Consider the following 24,219-nt stretch of genomic DNA (forward strand, 5'->3'; position numbering starts at 1 on the left):
TTGGCTCATGTTAGCTTATCCTATGGAAGCATGAATGTAAAGAAATGGCACGATTATTGAAAACTTATAGATATAAAATAACGCAAAATATTCTTTATTGATGTATATATTTCATATTATAATCATAAGGAAATGTTATAATTGTAAAAAATAATATAATAATAAAGAAATATATAATAATAAATTTGTTTAATAAAAAACAGCACCTTAGTGATGCATGAACTGCACTCAATCAAGAAAGTCAGTCAGTTACTTGCTGCACGTAAACATATGTTGTATTGTTATACAGACTTACAGACGTGTTTCTTTCTTCATGCGATTTTCAATCACCAGATAATCAATCGTTTGTGATGTAATATTATTTCCGCCGCGCGGCAAAAGTTGGATTGAGTTAAATTTTTGTCACGCAATGGAAATTATATATCTATTACTTCCAAGCAAGCGAGACATTAATTGGCTATCGCGTCAACTTCCGCCGCGCGACAAGAGTTGCCACGTTCTGTGTGCGGGAACCATAAAGGTCGTCATGTCCTCTCTCAGGTTTCTCTTTGGTACAGGAATAGAACAAACCTCTGAAGCGCTGCTCACGCAGAAGTACTCATCTCAATTACATTCGCGCCAAAAATACAAATTTTACTAGAAAATTCTTAAAACTTAAAAATTCTCTCTTAAATTTCTACTTATAATAAAATATTAAATTATATAACATATTTAATCATCTGACAAATATACAAATGTTTATAAAAATGTTTTATTTCGCTCAGGAGGATACAAACATTATTGTAAATCTCTAGCAATTTGTAAACTCTAGGACTGTTTTAATCTTTGGCGATTAGATTTGTCTCCCACTGTTCTATCACGAGGGTCATTCTGCAGATACATGTAATAGTACAGCATCCAACAATAAGTTATACCAATAGCGCAGTATATAGAAGTAAATGCTAATGGTAAGAATGGCAGTTTGTCGCCGAGCAACAATTTATGCAGTGCCACTTCGTAGACCGTAACTAGTGGCAGCGGTATTACGTACAGCCATTCATGTAATCGTAATAGAGGCCTGCCGTGGTGATTAGTCAAGATTAAAATCGATGAAAGCATATACGCCAGTGACAACAGTAATTTCAGAGAAGACAAGTTATCGGGATATAGCAATGGCAAAAGAGCAGTTTGTCCAGCACTGCTTAAAATAATGAATATGCGCGCATCTTCCGCATGTAGTGCTGCGAGGACGCTAAAATTATAAAATATACTATTATTATATTTTTAGCTACAAATAAATACGTATTTCATATAAATACATATTTATTATAAATATATAAAATAATAAAACAGTAACCTTTATATGAGTTTAATACTTATTATATAACAAAGTCTGATGAAACAGACTTTTGATTGGTCTGTCGTTTTTGTCAACTTTAATAAATTAGAATGTAAGATAATATAAGTTTGAATGAAATACTATATGTATATAAAAAAAATTGTTTATATGTTCTTCTTTCTCACTCTTGTTTTAACAATTTTTCGTGGCCTGACTTTTTTTTTTATAAGCTGTATAGGACTTACCACAAAGGAATAATTGCGGTTAATATAGCTTTCTCATGTACGTGCCAGCCAAACATGAATGAACTTAAGGCACATAGTACAATGCACTTAATAAAATCTTTCGAGTTCACGTAAGGCTTTTTATATAGACACCATAATGCAGGCTAAAATAATTATATATTAGTTGTTTAATCTATCCGCATGCGCGCGCACGTGTGTGTGTACGGGTAAAAACATAACAAAAAAAAACAGTAAAATATATTTAGGGATCGATTCTGTAACTTTTAATGACATTGATGTCATTGCACAGATATTATGTAGAGTAAAAAAGCTGCGCAATGACATCAACGACTGTTGTTAAGAAATACAGAATCGACCTCTTAATACAGAAAAACAATTGAATCACTATGTGCTGATAAACTTACGAGCATTATCACAAAAGTCAGAAAAAATGTAATGATAGGGGTCGGAGTGGGTAATATAAGGAAGTTCTGTTCTTGCACCAGGCCACCCGTCATTACTGCAGATTTAACATCTTTTAACCATCCTAAACGTTTCCATATCACAGATAGCACTTTATCGACGCCAATATATAGGGCCCAACTGTTCGCAGCCCAATATGAATGCACCAGGCCCCTTTTAAATGGAAATAAACGGGAAATTACCTAATAAAAATATACATATATATATATATATATATATGTAAATATAAATGGAAATGTATTCTGTGCAATTATATAAATATTACCTGTGATAACTGAGTTCTGAATGGACCAAAAGACACTGCTAGAACAGTCAGAACGATAAGTCCAAGACTAAATAACCGCCTGAAGAACTTTCCACTGTTCAGACAATGTGATTTTAGTAGCCAGATAGTGTATGCTGGTGCCACATATACATATAAATGTTTTAGATTTAATAAAATGGAAAACCACATAGCACCATTATGTACAGCACAAACCGTCATCTAAAAACGAGCTACTTTACTATAAGTAAATTCTACAGTATATTACAAAATTTACCTCTTTGCCAGTCTTCGAAACGTTTGCCACGGATATCAACAGAATGCCAAGCAAAAAGCCGTTGTATTGGAAATGTATATGATCGACTATCAACAATCCTATATTGCATAATGACAGAAATACGAAAACTATGTGATTGTTCAAAGACTTGCAAAATGTCCTACTCATTCTGCAAAAAAAGAAACACTTAGATTTAGATTTATATCGCAGAAAAATTTCTACAGTATATATAGGGGATAGCTTACAGTATATATAGGGAATATAAAATAATGTGACTACCTGAGAAATATATTTTATCTATACTTATTTTACATCAAATCTTTTATAAATACGATAGAGAACACCATCATTGTCAAAGATGTTTCAAATAATACAATATATCTTTATTAAATTCATTTATTTCAGATATGATTGCGCACCGATAACTTTCGGACTTTCAACACAATCTGAAATGCTAATAATCCCCCCTAAATTAAATTAGAAAAACTGTAAAGAATTTATTGCAAAAAATATTACCTCAGCCAAGGTTCGAATCTGGGACCTCTCGACTTTTCGGGGCGAGTGTCTTAGCCAACTCGATCACTGAGGCTTCTAGTTGTTTTATTAATAAGAATTTTGTCTACTATTTGTTTTTAATATATAGAGTTTAGAATAGAGTCATCTTTGAATACTGTAGCAACTGCTACAATAATATTATATAGTTCTTCTAACAGAACATCTTCTAATTACTTAAAAGATATTAAAGAGGAAATTGTTTCAGAAATTGATTTCTCGATTGCTTCTCACTCTGCTCTTCAAAAAATTACAAATAATTTAAATCGGACGTCTGTATTGACCAGGAAAAATGTTTTGAAAAACAAAGAGCAATTTTGGAAAATAGAGTGGGAAGAAAATTTCATTTTCCAATATCATTTGTATAAGAAATAATATTTTTCTAAAGAAAAAAGATATTCTACTAAAAGAATAGTACAATATTCCATAGTTAATTATTCAAGCACTGAGTGATTCAAGGATGAAAAATGAAAAGCAAATGCAACTAATCTCTTATTAAAGTAGGGAAGTAAATAATATACTTCTTAAGTTCATATTATTTAGTCTATTCTCTGTATAGCTTTAAAAAATTAATCTTTTTTCTACGGAAATATAACTTTTTCAAGAAAGATTTATTTAATAAAAAGAATTGAATTTAGAACAGTAATGAATTACTATTCGATCTCTTAATTGACAGTCGTAATAATTTTTCTCTGATTACATTCATCAAAATCACTATCATTTTATCGGAATATCTAATTGATGTTATATTACTTGACGTTACAGCAAAAAATTTTTACTGATTGATGCGTTTATACTACTTTATCTGTCAATTGACACTGTCTGTATCTTACTTCTGAATCTTTTCTGGGAATTCACACTATTGTGACAAGATGATCAATCTACAAATTCTTGTGAATTTATAATACGTGATAACTACGACTCACCAATATTTATATATACTCAACAATATTTATATATACTTTATGCATTAATTCTATTATGAGTTAACAATGGTTAATTTTATATTTGTTTTAATTTGCATTGAAAAGAATCGAACATTGGTTGAAATGTCTGCACAGTTAATAATTTTCTAATATATTATAATAAATAAATTCTTATGTACTGACAACTGCATTGGCTCTTAATTGGCTTTTTCAATTCTTTTGATTAGATTTATTTTTAGAGTCTTATTATATATCATTTATATTTATTTAATAACAATAAGTTAAAGATCTTTTTAATCGCTATATGAAGGTTGTTAATATAATTAAATAAATTTCGTACTTACTCTCTTACTCCATAAGCAAATATCAGATCGGCAAATATAACGGTGCCTCTCTGGAAATATATAGTAGCTGATGAGGCATAATTCAAATTCTCCACTTTAAGCATTTCCGGATCGAAAAATGCAGCCACTTGGCTAAGGCAGTACTCAAACCATGCAAATAGAGGTGGATAATCAAGAGTCCAAGGAGATTGTGCATTCACATACCACTCTGCAACAGGTAGACTATATGTGATGGCCAGCCAATTGCGATGTACCTCAAAATCAGTAGAGCGACTGTAAAAAAACAGATGTAAACCTTCAATATAAATAATATTGCCACAAATAGGCCAGCAAAGAGACTGTCCAAAATGTCTGCTTACTAAGTAGGAATTAGGAGAATCTTAATGCAGGTGATCAAAAGAAAGGTCTTTAAAAGTACATTGTTGGCCCTCCAAAAAACAGAGGAGGAGAATGAGGAAGAAGAAACACCCTTTCCATCTTGTTTCCCTTGAATTTCTGTTGAAATGTTTTTTTCCTCGATGGACATGTTAACTTTAAGAGAGTAGATGTGGCAGCCACTGTATGTTTAGGTATAGTTCTTTAAAATTTTATTCTAAAAAAGGAAAATAAAAAGTATTACCCAGAAGTCTCAAAGTTCACTATTTTCTTCTATCTCATAAAGATAATGTAAAATTAACTGTGATATATAATAATAAAAAATACGAATAATAAAATCTCACATAAAATTAAAATCTTTTTGAGGTGTTCTAAGCACTTCATTTATCAACTTGCGTATCTTTACCAGAATTATGTGTTAAGGCGCAAAATATGATAATTTATATCACTGACGAGAATAGTATCTATCGATGTTTACGCGTATAAAATGTAAACTACGTGTCATCTATGTAAACAATCTATAATATGAATCATTGAACTATCTATCTATTTAAAATTTAATTAAACTTACACCTTGTTATTTATTAGCGTCAATCGCGATAATTCTCGATGCATTCCGTAATTATAATAGACTTCAGGCGTAACAAACATTCAAAAATATTGCGAGCATATGTGGCGCAATATAACGAAGTAAGGTTAGGAGTTACGACGCGTGGTGCGATGACAATTTTAGGTTAGGTTCGACAGAGAACAACAGAAAATTGGACTCGGACGGAACTGCCGAGCTATGATAGTTTCCGGGTTATCGCCGGCTCTACGTAAGGTTGTGCATCTTGCTCAGAGCTTCAGTCGGTATCGCACGACCGATCAGTGTCGAATGTTTAATAAATGGCCGGAGACTGACAGCAACGACAATAAAAAGCCGCGACCAAAAACAGAGCCGATTCCGAAAATCACACTCTTGTCGCTGGACAACTCTACCATTGTGACCGTGCTGGAAGTGGCTCAGCGTTTGGCGAAAAGGCGCAACCTTACCCTCATTAAGGTCAGCGACCTCGAAGATAAGACGCAACGACCGCTTTATAAGTTAGTGAAGACCGCCAACCTTCTCGAGGAGATCGAAGATACTCAGGATACCGACAAGACCGCGCAGAAGTCGAGCAAGATCATTAAATTATTCTACATATCCGCGAAGATCACTGAACATGACTTATGGACGAAGACGAAGAACATGATGAAATTGTTGAACAAGGGTCACAAAGTCAAGGTTGCCATCACTCTGGACGGTGCCGACGGAGTGAGTTCTATGATTTTTTCTCTGCTTCTTGGTATATAACTGATCAGCAAAAAATTATTATCAAGAGAATTATCAGATAAAAATACAATAACGAAGAATTTCGTTATTGCAATATTAAATATCTATAAAAACCAACACCAACTATTTATGTACAATAAAGTCTTTATTGTACATATTCAAAAACAATTAATTTAATTTAATTGCTTCTGGATAATATTTAATAAATTAATTTAATTGTATTTGAATAGTCTGTAATAAAGATTTTATATGTAAATATATTATGCACAAACAACTGGTGTCAACTCTTATAATTTACACTTATTCATTTTATTTTCTCTATGAACATTTTTCTTCTTTTGATATTCTAATCTTATCAATTGTTTAAATAGTAATTAAATCTTTAATAAAAATTTTTCTTAGAATTTTTCATATAATATTTATTCATTTATGTAAATTTCAAAACTTTAGAATTTCTGAATTTTACAATTTTTTAAGAAAATTTTTTAGATTTTTTTAAATACAAATTGGAATTGGTTTTTTGTAGTATTTTGAAGTATTTAACAAATTTAATTACTTTTTAGAAGCTTTGAGAAATATTTACGTCTTTTCTAGAATTCTTCTATGTGTTATATTCTAAAATATTCCAAGATTTCTCTCATTTTATAACTTCTGATAAAATCTTATAAAATCTGAAAAAAATTTAAGGCATTTTTTTTTATTATGGAATGTGAGAAATCTTAGAAATCTTAGAATATTTCAGAATTTGTATATGAAAATTTCTAAGAAAGATATAGACTTTCTCAGTATTTCTGAAAAGTATTCCAATTCATATAAAAAAATGTTGGAAAAATTTTCATCAAGGATGATAATCTATATAAATGATAATTTTTAAGATAATTGTTTTAAAGTATAATAAAAGTAAAAATATAATATTTAAGCAAACAATGTTGAGATAAAAAACTTCATGAAAAACATTTATTTAATTACATGCAAGTTTTTTCATTTAACATATAGGGTAAGATGCAAAGAGTCATCGAGGATGCTGTAAAAAATGATGGCAGTATCCAACGAATGTCATCAAAGAAGAATGTAATTTTACTCTTAATAAATCCTTCACATAAGAATGAAGATGTTTCTATAAATAATAAAAATGAGACTAACAATTTCAGTTAATAATGAAAGAGGTACGTGAGATTTATTGAATGATATAAATATAGACAGATGAAATCAGAATTTATTGTTGTTGACACATGCAAAAAAAATTAATCCTTTATGTAATTAAATTATAATAATATAATAATATGTGTATGTATATATAATGTGAATACACTTATAGTGATTATATTTTGAATATATTATATTATAATGGATTTACAAAAGAATAACAGGTAAATAGCTTTTTTGTACCATACCTACGATATCATTATTGTCAATGAAGAGAATTCCATGTTAATAAAACTTCCCGTTACGCGTCAAACAAACTTAGACTTACTGTCTATCGAACTACTGATATGTCTACAGGTCTGTTTTTTATTCCTGCACTAGACTGCACTTTAATCACTCTCTTTTTCGCTTTTGCCAAATATCAAACATCTCACTTAGAGTTCCAAATCTATCTTACTTTGAGTTCCAAAATTGTAAACTAGTCCAGCTACAAAAAACAGACTCAAAAATCGCATTTTACAATAGTATTTTAAAATATCGTGGTTCTCAGTTTTTAACTGAAGCTGTTATACAAACTTTGGTCTTACAATGAGATCTGTAATGCGTGATAAATGCTACAAATATGACGATACGCGTATAAATAAATGTCATTACGAGTGGTCGTCTTCGTATTTTACTACCCGCGCTAGAAAGGAGCAACACTCTTTTAATATTAATATTATTATGCCGCGGTTATATTCTGATTTTACCCTTTTGCTATCATTAGATAGATATCAAATGATTTGTTTTTGCCTTTCGCGAAAAACTATTATGACTATTCGATATTATTTTATTATGGGTATGAATAATTACAAAAATTCGAACGTTTCTTCTTTTCTAAGCACAACTGATGTGACGTATTGGAATGCAAATCCATTTTGTCTTAACTTAATATCATGTTGGGAAAGAACCTTCATGTGTTACATCTTTAAGATAAATAAAGTTATACGAAATATTAAGTAATTCAGCATTGGCACGATAAGTATCGCAAAATGATTTTCCTGTGCGTAGTAAATTACACTGGAGGACAGAGAACATGAATGTAGAGAGAAACAATTCCAAAACCCTTTTTTTTCATTACAGTTATTACAGAAGAACATTACATGAACTTCTGTTCTCTATACTGAAAAAAATTATTAAATATTATCTTAATATATCTTAATACATATCTTTATAATAGTACCAATAATAACATTTAAGTAAACATTTAAACTTACAATAAATAAATATTTATTTAATAAAAAAATGACAGTTAAATCAAAGTAATGGTTTTTGTATCGAATAAATGTACATTTAGTAAAATTTACTTAGAATTATTCAAAACAAATATTAAAAAATTTTTTTAATTTTATTTTTTTTCAATGTATAAAAAATAATTAGCAAATCGTGCAATGCGTCTTAAGTACTATATATAGTTAAATGTTGGTTCAAATCGTGTAGTTTCTATATTACAAGATAGAGAAATCGATTTTTCTATTTTACAGTCACATTCAAATAATTCCTTTTTCTGTTTCTTTAAAGTAATATTTACTTTTATTGATTTTGAATTAATAAAAATCCATATTTTTTGTTCTTTCTCAGAAAATTAAATTTAATATGTAAATCAAAAAAGATAATTGTATTTTAAAATAAACGTATATTAATTAAATTAACTTCAGAATCTAAAATATCTTTAACTTTGCTATCAAATGAAATATGTACTTTGTCATATCATTCGCTGTTTCCCTGATTTTTATCTCATAAATTCTATTTTTGCTATAAAAACAACAAACATCCGCTCAAATCATCCGATAAAGTTGTGTCGTCCAGTGTTATTCTTATTCTCTGATATAATTTCATTACCTCTATTCCTAAATATGCTTCGAGATTTCAACCGCGTGACATCTAAGAGGGAGTGTCACTCATAATCAGTCTAGTCATATAAATTCCGACGTTCGAAACAGAACGCACCACTATCGATTAACTAGCTACAAGATTGTGAAAACGTTACGCTCGTCTATTGCGGACAATCCACCTTGCGGCACTTCTTGAATTCCACCAAAGTTGGACAGAGTTTGGCCCAGGCTCCTCTCGGTTTCACTGTTATACTTCTGACTCTGCTTCGTAACCCCTCGTCGCAGGTCGCACTGCACTTTGACCACGTTGACCACGGTGTCACTTTACAATTCACTGTAACTTTACGAACGAGATGATTAGACAAACAAAACTTACGATCACCCTTCACTGAAAGAAAAATACAGTAACTATATTTAAGTTTTATACGTAAAAGTAGATATATTATAATTGAACAAAATTAATCCTTATCGTACCAGCTACAATTTAGTGCATCATCCATAACAAACGAGAATCTGTCCGTTTTTTTCATCTATTCAGAATGATTAAAACTATCTCTAAAAATTTACCAACATTCTTTCAACTTTCTAGAATAAATATTGGCATTTCATTTTGGCAAATAATAAAATGTAGTATAATTTATAATTATCGATAGACTCAAAAACTTACACGAACAGGAATCGTTCGGTCACTAATGACCTCCTCTTATACGGTAAGAGTTAAATATATGTATAGTTGAATAAAACTAAAAAGTTTTACATATTACACTCCAGCATTAGTTTATATTGACTTACATTTTTTACTTATTTTGATTTATTTCTCTGAACTCTTATTATTCGAGATAGATATGGTTGAACATAACTATTTTATAGTTATTATATTATATTCATGCAACTATTAAGTAATATATTCTACTATATAACTATGCTCAATACGATCTAATATTGAACTATAGGTAACTATTATACCCAATACTTAATATAGCCTACTTGTTATTTGTAGATACATAGTTACATAGTTGGTTAAAACTTTATTGCACTCGAAATAGAAAACGTTTCTAAACATTAATTGAAAATGTGAGACATTTTCAATATTCACAAATGTTTTTTACTTTGAATTTAACCATCAATTTTTAATGTTGGATTTAGCGAAAATCGCTAGATCAGATTGAGTACAATTTTATCTTATATTAATTTTATTATTTTATATAATATTATAAATTTGTATAGTTATCTCTCTATATGATTGCCACTACTATTTTTTCTTTGAATTTTGTTAAAATATTTTATCAAGTATATATTAAACTCCCCAGCCAGATCATGTATCCAATAAATTTGTTTCATCTATTATATATGCGTTAATTCGTTTGACGAACTTTTTACTCGTTCATGAATACATTTTATCGAAACGTCAATTTTGTTTGCTGGAACAATTTTTCTTAATACGGAGAAATTTAATATTGTTTATGTACTCGAAGCATTAAATTTACTGCATGTAAATTCAATATTTTTTTATACATATATGTAAAGAAATAAAAAGGGAAATTCTGATGAAATAAATTTCAAATTCACAGAATTCCGCGAATTTTATTTATCCATTTGAAATGATATTTTAAAGCGACATAGGACTTACCCTCATAATCGGTTCCGGTATTTTTGTCTCTATGAAATCGCCGACCTGTTCCATCACCCTGTAGAGCTACAAAATTTATTTCTTATTATATTAATCTTTAATAATAGAATTGATTAAAAAAAAAAAACAAAAATTCCTTTTTTATATGATAAAAGTTTACAAATTTAGCAACATATGAATATATCAAGCTTTCATAATCGTTTCAATAATTAAATTAATTTTATTAATTTAATTAGATAAAATAATATTTACAACAGGGTGGAATCTTGCGGCACTTCTTTTTTCGAAGAATCTTCTTTGGACAGCTTTTACCTCCATTCTCGGCTGAAATCTGTTTGCAAAAAAAATTTTAGATTTACGTTCATTCTTTTACAACGCAATACGTGTATACATATACGTATAATTTCTTTGATTGAAGGATTTACGAATAGTATTTATTGCTCGTTGAAATATTATTGTGTTTTGTCGTAAGCATCGAAAAATTTTAATAAATACATGAATAAATTTCTAATAATACCACAATTGTCCTGGTGCTCATAGTGTATCCACGACAGTTATCACAATGAGTCCATTTACTCCATTCGGTGACCTGACAGTCCACTTTGCCATTTTCATTTGATTCCATTATCTGACTGCTCGCTTGAATGCCTTTAAAGTTTTCCTTTTCTGTAAAGATGCGCAAGATGATCGTCAGCGAAGCAGAAATTTCTATGCATTGCATTTCTCGGCTAATGGTTTTTAAATTCGTATTGTCCGTAAAAACAGAATATACGTATTGTGTGAGTGTATGTGTATGTGTATTCATAATGGATCTCTATCATAAATATTGATTTGATATTAATGAGAAATGATTTATTTTTATATAAAGCAATTAATTATCACCGTGCTGCGCTCTCTTCGCTTTCGTGCTGCGTTGCTCCTGAACGGGAATATGATAGCTGAGGACGCTACTAAGAGACACCTTCAAGTTTTTCATAATTGTCGACATATTGGTCCTCAATTCTCCTGAATTTGTTAGTAAGCGTGTGCAAGGTATAACACAAATTGATTATTCGTGAAAAGATAGTTTACTGATAATGCGGAAGTCAGAAGCGTTATATGTGATGCAGATTAAGAATTCATCAGACGAAAAAGCGCATAATGTTTGAAATCCTTAAAGGAATAAAATAAAGGATTATGCTTAGTTTTATAGGGGAATTTGGGCCCTGGATGAGCAACTTTGAGACATGCCTAAAATTTTAAGAAAAAGAGAATCAAAAATTTCATAAGCCCAACTTTATAAGAGAAGTTTCCTGAGTGCTAGAACTATCCAAAGTTTGCTATTAATAATATAACCATGTATCATTAGTCTTATCCAATTTCTCTGTGTTTAGGGCATCTCCCTGCGGTGACGGCGGTATAACAAATTGTACCAAAGACATTGTAATATCACAAAGTAATATCTAAAATGTATTTGGTACAGTTCATTAATCCGGTTATATGGTACCTGAGATATGCCCAATACTTTGACGAAGACATCCATATGCCAGCAAGAATGATGTTTTTTTTATTTTTAGAGTTCCGATGAGGAAGCTGAAGAGAGATAAGGTCCATATATTGGCCATATTTCAACCAGGCAATTAAAACCTTTTGTTTCATACTTTGAGTGTTTCTCTTCCCTCTTTATCGATTAATATAATCACGTATAACTATTCATTTGGGGTTCAAAAAAGGTTTTAATTGTCTTCGTCAAGATTGAACATATATTCCAGATGATTTGAGAAATTGAATAAAACCAGTCCTACATGATACATAATACATCATAATAGTGAACTTTGAACAGCTGTAGCATTCAAGAGACTCATTTTATAAAGTTGTGCATATGGAACTTTTTAATCCTTTTTTTATGCTCTACAATCCTAGTTAGGTCTCAATGCTGTTCAGCCGAAGCCTAAACTGGGCATAATTTTTTAAATAATATAAAAAATCTAATTTATTATAATCCTATTATAATTTTTCTTTCAATATTAAGATATTAATAATAATTAATATTTTTTGCATATTAAAATATCTATTAATATATCAATAAATCTTTAGCATATTTTCTAATATATTAAGAATATTAAAATTTACATTTTAAGATTAATTTATCATTAAAGAAATTAACATGCATATAACAAGCAGAAATTATAGAGTCCATTTACTATAAATGTTTCCAAGTATTTAATTAACCAATCAAAAGAAACAATTTTACTAATCGGAGACTGTTTTAGAGATGCATTTGCATCAAATGAATTGTAGTCATAGTTAGCCATAGTAAATCTGAGAGAACGGGAGAATTGTTGTCGTAGATATATAACTACACAGTGAGATTGTCGAAAAAATGGTCAAAAATGAACTTTCTAATTTTGAGAAAGTAAATATATAGCACTCATATAGACATAAATGTTGTACCATATGTTTGCTTTATCAAAATTAGAAAGTTCCACGTTGATGGATGTAGTCTCAACGTTTTAGATTTTAGAATTTTTGGTCAAGTATTTGTTTGTTTGGCAACAATAATAACTTTAAAAGTTGCATAAGATCTGTAATAGACCGTATATACAAAAAAAGCATTTATACATCGTCAATCATATCATTCGAGTTTTTATACTTTCTCTAACGGAAGTATAGAAATCATAAAAATAGTAGATATTATTTGGATATTGATTCTGACAGTATTGAAAATATTATATCGACGGGGACAACATATTACTTTTTTCAAAGTTACTCGCTATCGTTACGTCGTTCTATGACGTTCCTAGAATCAATCAATTTGTTATGCCAATCTGTTTCTTAAGATATATGCTTTAATGTAGATGTGTCCGGTAAATTTTACCGGAAGTATCGAAGTACTTTTAGCATTTTTGTCTGCCATTTTGAATCCGCCATTTCAAATTTTCAAAATTCGAGATCAGATTCGAAATCAACAACCTTAAAAATATCCTAATGTCATGTTCCACTACGATTGAAATACTTTATGAATTTTTGTCACTTTTTTAGAAATCTATATTCCACTGTGAATTGGTAGAAAATTTTATTATCATATATATATATATATATATGTGCGTGCGGGAATCTCATAATTAACAACCATATCATATGCGTCATTATAAAACAAGTGAATATGGCGCGCAATCTGATTAACTTACTTTGAAAATTATTGCAAACTTTATAACAATCCTGTTCGTTTGGGAAATTGTTTCGATTAGCGCCGCATCCAGTATAGAAGAAATAACGACAGCGGCCCGTCTGTTTGTCGAAGTAGGTTCGTAATTCGTTCCCATTACAGTTTCCCTTTTGCAGAGGTTCGCTACAAATCTCTAATTACAAATCTCTAATTAGTATTTTGTTATTATAGTTATACAGATAATACAAAAGACGCGCAGTTATAGTAACGAAGATAAAACGCGTGGCTAAAGTAAGGACTAACTATTGGTTGCTAAAAATTTTATTAGCAAGAATATACGACGGAGATACTTATTTTTAGTACATTTATACCTACAGTGCAACGAATCAAATATCGTTAGAATTTTTCGCTCTGTCAGGATTCTTTCTTGTTTCGTACTGTCAAATAAATTAGAAAAGTTGGCAGTTAACACTACGTACTTTCTGCCTCTTCCCTCGTATAATTACAGCTCGAAATTTCGGCTATACATGGCACCATTTGCATCTTGCACTTCTCGTCGTCCTTATCCGATTGATCTGGATACAATAATTGCCTGGATCTCATCTTGATGCCGGGTCCGCAACTGGCAGTGCACAGTGACCATGTGGACCATTCTGTATAGCGATCGGCAGGACAAGTCTGCGACCAAGAATAAAAAAATCGATCGGCATAAAAAAGGACAATACATAGAGAAAGCTGTAGAAGCGAACTTTTTTCTTTTTTGCCAAGCATTTGTGATAAATTTGAAAATCTTTCAAATGAGCATTTCCATGAATTGCATAAACCTTTTTTTCTTTGAAAGTTATTTAGCCATGCGCTATATTGCATGAAAATGTCGTATATTAATTGTAATACCCGTATCAGACTAGAGATCAAGATCGAGATTGAATTTACCAATTAGAAGAAAAGAAACCAATATCAAGTTTAGTGAACTTTGTTTTAATTGATCAATTTCAATCTCAATCTCTAGTCTGATATGGATATTAGAAAATATGACAAGTTTGCTCTTCTAAATGAGTATTAAAAAAGATTTTGAAAAATATAAATTTTTTTACTTTTGCGTTTAATATGAATTTTTGTTAATTATGAAGATTACTTATTGCCAAAATAATTTTATTGATCATTCTTTACACGATGATTAGGCATGTAAAATATTGTAAATATAAGTGTATTGATAATGATGGTTAATAACGATTATTAGATCAAAATTCTCTATTGATTCGTTACAGTTGTGATATCACAAGACACCGCAACATTTAAAGGGTTGTCTTGTCACATAACTTTAAATTTTTAGAAATTTTTTCTTTTAATTTCACATCTTAAGAATAACATATATTTCAGAAATATCTTGATATCTACAGAAAATTCTAATTAGATACTGTTTGACGGGATGAAGAGGCTAAAAATTTTGAAATATTTTTCGAACCTAATATAATGAAGACAAAAAGTTTTAGCTGTTAAGACAATCCCGTTTTTCAAATTCGTAAAAGTTGCTTTTTTTTATCGTTCTCAACGAGCAAATCTTATTAGCATAATAAATTAAAATATGTCGTTTCTTTTTTCTTGATGGCAAGAATAAATCGCGTTAAAAAGAAAAACAAACCGCTGTATCTTTGATAGTAAAGCTGTCGTGATACAGCAAGGGAATTTAAAAGCACTCGGAAATATATCTGTAGTAATATTTAATAAAGAGAAGAAAAAAAATTAATTCTTCACGGTATTTGGATCCTTCAATGCGCTTTCGATCTTCAGGTTTGTATTTACCGCTTCTTGCGTGCTCTAATGGCAGTCTATAAAAAGAATATATGATTAAATTTTTCGTACGCCGAGATGCTAGATTTCCCTTGCTGATATCGCGTGACTTACGTGAGGGTGCCATGGATGGATCTACGAGAAATGATATACAGATATCGATTACTTGTGCTATCGCCGCTGGCTGCCTGGTGATTTAATACTTAGCAAAGCTGCTGGATTCGTTGTAATAAATATCGAGCGGATCGTTTATCCCATCTATATGAGAGATACGAAGTCCGCTTGATATCTATTAGATATAAAGTACATCAATAGTCGTATATGAATGAACTTTTCAACGAACTTAATTTCTCGAAGGACCAAGTTGATCGAATGTGTTTTATTTATTCGAATATAAAATTCGGAAACCGGAAAATAAATATCAATTTACGGACTAAATGCTACTTGAAAATCAGATTCGATTTTACCAAAATAAAATAAAATAAAATAAAATAAACGAAATGACTCGCATGTGAAAAAAATCTAAGGAAAATTAATAAATAAAAATAAAAATATTTGACTGTTTTAAAATTTAATTGAAATTAAAATTTAATTAAAAATAAATTAAGCAGATTAAAAGAGCTTTGCTTCTTAATCCTCGAGGACAAAATAAGAGAATTATTTATTTTGATTAATTCTTTATCGAGATCTCAACAAAAATTTAATATGAAGATGAAGAATATTTAATAAAGAAAATTAAAAAAATCTCAATAATTATGGTGCTTGATAAAACTTTTGCTGAAACTGAAGAAAAGTCAGTATCGGATTTATCATAGAATTTGAATATCGTTTTTTTTCTTTTCTGTAAAGTGAACCTTAGCAATCGTAGTAACCAATAGTAAGTTTACCAATTGTAATTTAATACATTTTCGAACTTCGCGAATCAGCTTCGTTGGAAATCTCGTTTCCATCTGATCAGTTAGTCTCGATATCCCTAAACGTTCTCATACCTGTAGCCATTCCTGTCCGTTCCCGTCCGCCATCTCACCAGTAGAATCCTCGTTCTGATCATCGTTGTCCAAATTTAATCGTGGCCTTACCTCCTCCGTGTCTTCGCCATCGCAAGGTTGATTTTCGCAATTGATGGATTGCTGAAGTTGCGGTCCATTCGCCACAGCTCTGCACTGCTTTCTATACTTCTTCTGTCGGAAGTTTCTAGATCGGATCTTGATACCGTCGCTGCAGCTCGATGAGCATGCACTCCACGGACTCCACTGGGTTAACTCGCACTTTTCACTCTCCAATAGTCCGTCATCACGACCGTTGTTGCATTTACCGCTGAAATTATAAATTATAAATTATTTCACAATACAAACTCAAGCAATGTAATTATGATATTAACATCAAAATGGTGTTAAAATAAATCATTATTGATTTGAAATATATCATTACTGTGATTTTCAGTAATCATTTCGGAACCATTTTAATGTTATATCTCTGATGAAAGTTTTTCTTAGAATTTTTCATATAATTTTTCAAAATTTTTATATAAAATTCTGAATTCTTCAAAATTTATGAATAATTTTATACATCTTTTTAGAAAATTTCTGTAAACAAATTTTTTTGAACAAATTGGAATATATTTCGAAGTGCCGAAAACGTTTACACACTCTCTCTTGGAGAAATCTAATCCAAAACAGTGAAAATATTGTCACTATTAAAAAGAGTGAAAATATTTGCATTTTTAAATAAAAATGATAGATTTTCACTCTTTTCTGGAGTGAGATTTAAGCACTTCAAAGGAAAGAAGTCTCATTTCTTTAAAAAGAGTAAGATTTTTTTCCTTTAGAATAAATCAAGAAAATGAAATCTTACTCCAAAAAAAAAAAATAAAAATCTACCGCTCTTATTCAAGAGTGTATTTTTATTAGTGGCAATATTTTGATTCTTTTATAGTGAGATTTCATTCCAAGCAATTTAAAAAGCACATCGATCTCTTCTTCTAGAATTTTTCATATGAATTATGAAATATTCTAAGATTTCTATAAGATTTTTCATCTTATAATTTCTGAAATTTTATAAAATCTAAGAAATTAAAAATATTTTTTCAGAAATTATAGAATGAGAAATTAAAAAAATTTTAGAACATTTTAAAATTTATATACAGAGTGTTTCCTCTAACTTAACCATCTAAAATATCTCCGTTATTTTTAATGATAGGAGAAAATCTTGAAGGAGAAAGTTGTTCGATTCAAAAAGGTATATATTATGATGAACAAAAATTTTTTTTCAAGGTCATATTTTTCAAGGTCACCTCCATTTTTTAAAATGAAATTGTATGATTTTTTTTACACAATATGATTCCTCTATTTATTCTGAACATAAAAGAATTAAGGTAGTGATATAAAAAAATCTAATAGTTTATGAGACATTTTGTACCTTATTCTATATTGACATACTTAAAATGTTAAATAACTCGTAAATTATTAATTTTTTGATAATCGTATCTTATTACTTTCATAAACAAAATAATGAGATGAATCATTGATGGAAAGAAAACACAGTTGCTTATTTAAAGAATGATCCATTTTGCATATATATTTTTTTAAAGCAACTACGTATTTTTTTTTCATCAATTGATTTATCTCATTATTCTGTTCATAAAAGTATTAAAGTACGATTATCTACTATAAAATTAATAGTTCACGAGTTATTTTATGTCAATATACCAGAATAAAGTATTTTAATATCATTACCTTAATACTTTTATATTCAAAATAATTAGAGGAATTATATTGTGTAAAAAAAAAATTCATATAATTCCATTTTAAAAAAGTGGAAGTGACCTTGAGAAAAATTTTTTGTTCATCATAATATCTTCGAATCGAACAACTTTCTTCTTTGGTATTTTCTCGCACCATTAAAAACAATGAAGATATTTTAGATGGTCAAGTTAGAGAAAACACCCTGTATATGAAAAATTCTATAAGAAAAGATGTAGGTTTTCTGGAAAGTATTTCAATTCATATAAAAATTCTGAGAAAAATTTTCATCAAAGATGATGACTTGTATTCTATTCGAGAATGAATCATCGTGAGTATTGGAGATACAACTTAAACAAATGTTCTCATTACATAATTTTGTATACGAGAGCACGTGGATGATGACACTTGCTGTTTTAAAATCATGAATTTTTTATATAGATATGATTTGGTAGATTATTAAATATATTCTCATTACATTGAATATATAAAATCCTGTCTCGATTGTTATTAATTATTATCTGTTAGAATTTTTATACTTTCTATTAAATTTTCAATAAATGACTATTATATTCTTTTTATTTAAAAATATAGTTGCTTCCAGCAAAGATAGAGATTTTCTCAGTTCATACTTATTTTTTGATGTATTTTACAAACAGTAACAGTTTCAACTGCGTATTACGAATTACGATTGCACATTAGGTGACATGAGAATATATTTAATAATTAATTTATCGAACCGTGTAATTTTTTTATTTTAAGACAATACGCGAACAATTATATGCTCTTGCAATAAATTGTATGACTTTTTTGTCTAAAGTATGAAAAAATAAGAACCAGAAAAATTTTTGTCTAAAGTGTGAAAATCGAAATAGAAAAATAAATAAGAAGTGAAGCTTTACAATAGATATGAAAACATAATTTTTTTAAATACATAGAAAAAGAAAATTTTAAGAAAAAAAGAACGAGAGAGGGGGGAAGGAGAGGGAGATTCATCATCAGTAAATAAAGAATTTTGAGAAATTTTATAAATTAGTTTTTATCACGAGATTAAAAAAAGATGTCATTACTAATTTTGTGTATTGTAGCAGGTTCTTCGATCTGTGAGAGACGTGTTGCATTTGTTCGCATTAGCCGCAGCTTCGTTGCGAAACTGACGTTGTTTCAGCTTGATGCCTTTGCCGCAGGTGACCGAACATTCGCTCCACTCGCCCCAAGAAGTCACTTTACAGGCTTCTACGTACAAAAAACATCGATTATCTTTTTAGATGTTTCACATAAAAACCGCATACATCTAAAGTTCGTAATGAATGCACTTAAAACAAGAATTACGTTATACAACTAGTAATGACGTACTACATATTTATTATGCAATGTTAATCTATAGAAAGCAAATAATATGTTGCGAAGCGAAAAATATGTAGTTAAACAAATTACGCAAGGTAAAAGTAAACAGACGTTCATCTAGACTTATCCCATTTTAACAGTTCTCGCATGAACAATTTAGGGAATAATTATATGGATCTGCACGTGACGTGGAAATTCATGATAAATGTTACTTTAATCGTTCAACTTCGCGGAAACTCGTTCACGAGTTTTAGTGTTTTAGAACTGGTATTTAATTCTGCATTTTTTTCTCCTCGGTGAGATATAAATTTTTTACATCGTCGAGAAAACTGTGGGTCAGACATTAATGCGCTACTTTAAAATTTCCAAGTGATACAATTAACTGTCGTAAATTCTCCACAAGCACATTTCTTAAACGATATTTTCTATTTTATTTTTTATTCGTATGCACTGTACCTGTATCAGTTAGTGTATCATCGTAGTCATCGCAGGTCTTCTCGTATAATCTCTGCCTGTTGAGATAAAGCTTCGCGAGAGGTTTCATGTCTAGACCAGACGGATCGTAAAAAGGTGATCTCGAATCATTTGGATATGTTGATGCGATACGGTGAATCGGAATCTGTGGATCCGTCGGCGAATCGGGCGACTAATTAACGAGGAAAATAAATATTACTTTACGAAATTATAAATATTTGTTATAAGATATCTTTTTCTCGTATAAATTTCTTAAAACGTTTCCTTCGTTGAAGGAAGGACTTTCTTGTAATTTCATTTCTTTTCAAATTTTTTTCCTACCAATATTTTTATCCGATCTTAACATAATAACGATTAGACCTGTTGTTATAAGAAATGTATAATTATAAATTCTCGCTGTTAACGCATGGAGAAAGATTTTTCACGAGAAAAGTAAGAGAAGGTAGAAGAAGGAAAATTCTCACTCGTCGGAAAAATGCCGAGGGAGCAACAACGTCAGCGATTCTTGTTGCGTACTACGGGGGGGATAAAATTAAGGTATTCCTCTCAAGAGAGGTTATTATGATCCCTCCACGTTAGCAATTGACAAGTATCTCTTTTTTTTTTAGTAGCCCTTCACCCGCTAAGTGAAGTATAAATCAACGTGTTTATCTACGAGAAATTTTAAATCAATTTTTCCTTATAAAATACGCTAAAACATCCGTCAATCATAAATTATAAGAAATTGAAAATAAAAGTTATCTGTTTACTTTACCACATATGTAATTCCGTCGTCAGTGCCAGCGTCGTATGGATAAAGATTTAATTGCTTATGTTCAATCCAGGAACAATTAGGTAGACAAAGTTCGAGTCCAGAAACACCAACAAACCAATCTGGCGATGGATCTGCGAAAAAATTAAAATCGCACGATAAACGAAGAATTATTACTCTACAATTTTTAATATGAATTTAATGTCTCCTTTATATACTAAAAATTAGAAACTAACCAATCATAGAAACTAAAGACATCAAATGATGTTTTCTGTCAACTCGAAACACAGCAAAGGTTTTGCCAGTGACATTCGGATAACTTATGCCTCTCGCTTTTATGATGGTCCGGATTTGTTCGCTCTGTAACAAACAGTAAAGCAATAAATGCTGTAATTTATATGTATCTACGTTTTTGTTATAAATATTTTTATGATAAAATATTTCCTAATAAACATATTTACAAAAAATATATTTTTCCGACAGTTCCTGAAGCTTTAAAAAAATAACACAATTTCTAACTTTCAGAATTAATTCTTTCTAATTAATTATAATGTCAATGATGGAAATATAATTAGAGTTTGAAAGTCAGTTTGGAAATCAGTGCTAGGGTAAAAGTACACACTTAATTAGTTTTTGGCTGTCAGCGCAATTATAAAGCTCATTCTACAATTGCATAAACGTAGTTGTAGTTGTGAGAATTGACCAATTGCAATCGAATATTTTCCTATATTTGACTGTAATTGGTTAATTCTCATAATTACAATTTATAACGCTTATGCAATTGTAAAATGGGTTTTAGATCGCAGCAGCTGTAACTCACACAAAACGTGCCTTTTTAGTTAACCAATCTGTAAAAAATAGTGATCATTGCAGCGATAAAAAGAGATATATTAATTTTTCAACAATAAAGAATAGAAATAATGGCCCTAACAGTCAAAGCTAGATCTTTAATTCTTAAATAATTCAATCAAAAGAATTACTATGTATATATTATATATATATACATGCATATATATCATATTTGTAGTCATTCGAATTGCGCGCCGAATTGATTTTTCGGACTCATAAATGCAATTAAACTATTGTAATAATATTACAGTAGTTTAATTAACAACAAATTAAATTGACAAACTATTTTAATAATTTGATGCTCAATTAGGCAATCTGTTAAAAAGATGTTAATATGCTGAAAAACTGCAAATACACACACACATTTATTGCGAAAAATATTACCTCAGCCGGAAGATACCAAATATGGTATATATATATATATATATATATATATATATATATATATATATATATGCATGTACATATATAGTATATAATAATTCAGATTGAATTATTTAAACATTAAAGCTCTAGTTTTGACCGTTAAGGGCATTACTTCTTTTCCTTATTGTTCAATTTTCAAATGCACCATCCAATAAGATTCTTATTGTTTATATTAATTTTTGTAATTTTTGTAATTACAGAGGGTTAACATAAATTAATCTATGCTTCTCTAACTTATTTTAGTGAAATGTTCAATTTTTCATATTTATATGTATAAAATAGCCTCTTAATATTTTACCTATATTAATGAAATTATGATATAAGAATATTAATGGAATTATGATATAAATGAAATATTAAAAACTAAGGCAATTTGAATAGAAAAAAAATTGATTTATCTTAAATTTTCCGAAATAGGACAAAGTGAATTAAAAACTTTGTGTAGCTCTTTCTGAAGGTATACAATTGCATATATATTGCACTTCTTACCCGATCCTTTAACTCGGATTCTAACTTCCGTGTTGCACCGAACTCTGCCACTTGTCGTAGTCCAGTACTAGCCATGCCGTAGTGACGCCAAAATCTGTAATCGCCAGTGTGCGATGCGCCGATCACGTCTGAAAATCGAATCAGCCAACCCTTGCTAGGAAAATCCTGTAAGAAGACAGAATAATAAATGATGATTAATCAGGTATCAATCGTGTGAAGGATTCCCACAAATGATTTTGTCGTGATTCCAAATATACTGAATATACAAAAAAAATATTATAAGCTCAGTTTTTTAGGTACTTAGACTTGAGAGATATTATATCCAAGTAATCTACTTTTAATTCTTTCACCCGCAAATATGGTATATATTTTTCTTTATATACATATGTCTATTATTTAATATATTTGGAAAATATAAATTTTCCTCTTACTGTTTGAAAAATAAAGCCTTACAAGAATACACATTAAAGTCTCGAAAAATTTTAACGTGTTAGATTTTATCCTTCTAAGGCTTTACTTCTCAAGTTGAAGGAAAATTTATATTTCCCGACTATACAATATATATATATATATATATATATATATATATATATATATATATAAGTTTTATTTTGTTTAATAAAGCTTATATTATATAAACTCGCATAAAATTGTGTAATATGGCACAATTTTCGTTTGTTGCCGATTATTTACTTTCGGATGTGTATTTCTCGACCAGAGGCCTTCGAACGTGACTTCAAATTTTGCCTCGTCGCAAGCACAACATTCTGAAAGAATCGGGCCCTGATCATCGGCTTCCACTTTCGAGTCTTGGCATATGTTAATAATTAAATTTGGGTCATCCATATACCATGTATCTGTCGTTTCCAGTACTGTCGCTCTGCAAAAAAAGAAAACGAAAATATAATCAACTGATGACCGAAATATATCACCGTATTATGGCCGAAAATATATCATATAAAAGATTTTCATATAAAAGATTTTCATATAAAAGATTTTATTATCAAATAATATAACGTAAAAATATAAAATGAGACAAAGTGGTTAATCTTTCGGAGAAGAAGCTCAAACTATAAGTAAATTTCATATAATCATGTGATACTTACATAACTATGAACTTACATGACTTATTGAATATTACACTTGTATGTATACTGAACATATAACAATACTGTAATATATTGTGTATATCTTATAATATCTATATTTATTCAAATAGCGCACTTACAACGAAAAATATATTATTAGATAGCATTTAATTCTGTTTCAGAGGTAAATAAAATGGCGTAATAAATATCACAATAAATATTGTTTCCATCGCTTATACTTGATTTTAAAATCCTTTAATACAAATACTGTATGTAGTAAAATGTTATAACGCTATAAAATTTGACATATAAATAAAACATGGTGTTATAGCTAAAAGCATTTTATACATATTTAATCATATACAAACATATTTAAATATTATAAACAT

The 24,219-nt window shown here is 29.6% G+C and overlaps 4 protein-coding genes across 9 annotated transcripts in view; 2 read left to right on the forward strand and 2 right to left on the reverse strand.

Moving 5' to 3' along the window:
- LOC105153201 (uncharacterized) overlaps nt 1-24,219 on the forward strand; it is a 70,250-nt gene that overhangs the window by 8,386 nt on the left and 37,645 nt on the right. The window lies entirely within an intron of this gene.
- On the reverse strand, nt 736-5,469 carry xit (ALG6/ALG8 family glucosyltransferase xit). Of its 2 annotated transcripts, none has more exons than XM_011067911.2 (8): nt 5,333-5,469; nt 4,746-4,978; nt 4,387-4,659; nt 2,565-2,733; nt 2,291-2,509; nt 1,968-2,207; nt 1,564-1,706; nt 736-1,231 (listed from the first exon to the last, which is right to left on the reverse strand). In XM_011067911.2, exons 2-8 carry the CDS (start codon nt 4,910-4,912, stop codon nt 808-810), a joined length of 1,635 nt encoding a protein of 544 aa, XP_011066213.1. In that variant the 5' UTR covers nt 4,913-4,978; nt 5,333-5,469; the 3' UTR covers nt 736-807. The 2 variants fall into 2 exon arrangements, with proteins under 2 accessions (XP_011066213.1, XP_087267162.1); XM_087411036.1 differs by lacking the exon at nt 5,333-5,469 and adding an exon at nt 5,106-5,252.
- LOC105153199 (hypothetical protein) lies at nt 5,549-7,443 on the forward strand. The gene is made up of 2 exons (XM_011067910.2): nt 5,549-6,058; nt 7,073-7,443. The coding sequence occupies exons 1-2, from the start codon at nt 5,549-5,551 to the stop codon at nt 7,229-7,231; spliced, it is 669 nt and encodes a 222-aa protein (XP_011066212.1). The 3' UTR covers nt 7,232-7,443.
- The window catches only part of LOC105153202 (spondin-1), a 43,843-nt gene continuing 26,898 nt past the window's right edge, over nt 7,275-24,219 (reverse strand). Inside the window, exons 4-17 of one of the 5 annotated variants that reach the window (XM_011067914.2) lie at nt 23,436-23,622; nt 22,743-22,907; nt 21,215-21,338; nt 20,982-21,112; nt 20,210-20,399; nt 19,477-19,642; nt 16,655-16,982; nt 14,354-14,552; nt 13,897-14,067; nt 11,609-11,731; nt 11,247-11,392; nt 10,979-11,057; nt 10,727-10,792; nt 7,275-9,436 (exon numbers count right to left, since the gene is read on the reverse strand). In XM_011067914.2, coding sequence (XP_011066216.1) covers nt 9,258-9,436; nt 10,727-10,792; nt 10,979-11,057; nt 11,247-11,392; nt 11,609-11,731; nt 13,897-14,067; nt 14,354-14,552; nt 16,655-16,982; nt 19,477-19,642; nt 20,210-20,399; nt 20,982-21,112; nt 21,215-21,338; nt 22,743-22,907; nt 23,436-23,622 — 2,254 coding nt within the window. In that variant the 3' untranslated portion in view covers nt 7,275-9,257. Of the gene's footprint in view, nt 9,437-10,726; nt 10,793-10,978; nt 11,058-11,243; nt 11,393-11,608; nt 11,732-13,896; nt 14,068-14,353; nt 14,553-16,654; nt 16,983-19,476; nt 19,643-20,209; nt 20,400-20,981; nt 21,113-21,214; nt 21,339-22,742; nt 22,908-23,435; nt 23,623-24,219 lie in introns of all 5 variants that reach the window. The other 4 variants (XM_011067913.2, XM_011067915.2, XM_011067916.2 and 1 more) reach the window with 4 other exon arrangements.

Source organism: Acromyrmex echinatior, chromosome 11, assembly GCF_024713525.1.
Source record: "Acromyrmex echinatior isolate Ae372 chromosome 11, ASM2471352v2, whole genome shotgun sequence".
NCBI lineage: Eukaryota > Metazoa > Arthropoda > Insecta > Hymenoptera > Formicidae > Acromyrmex > Acromyrmex echinatior.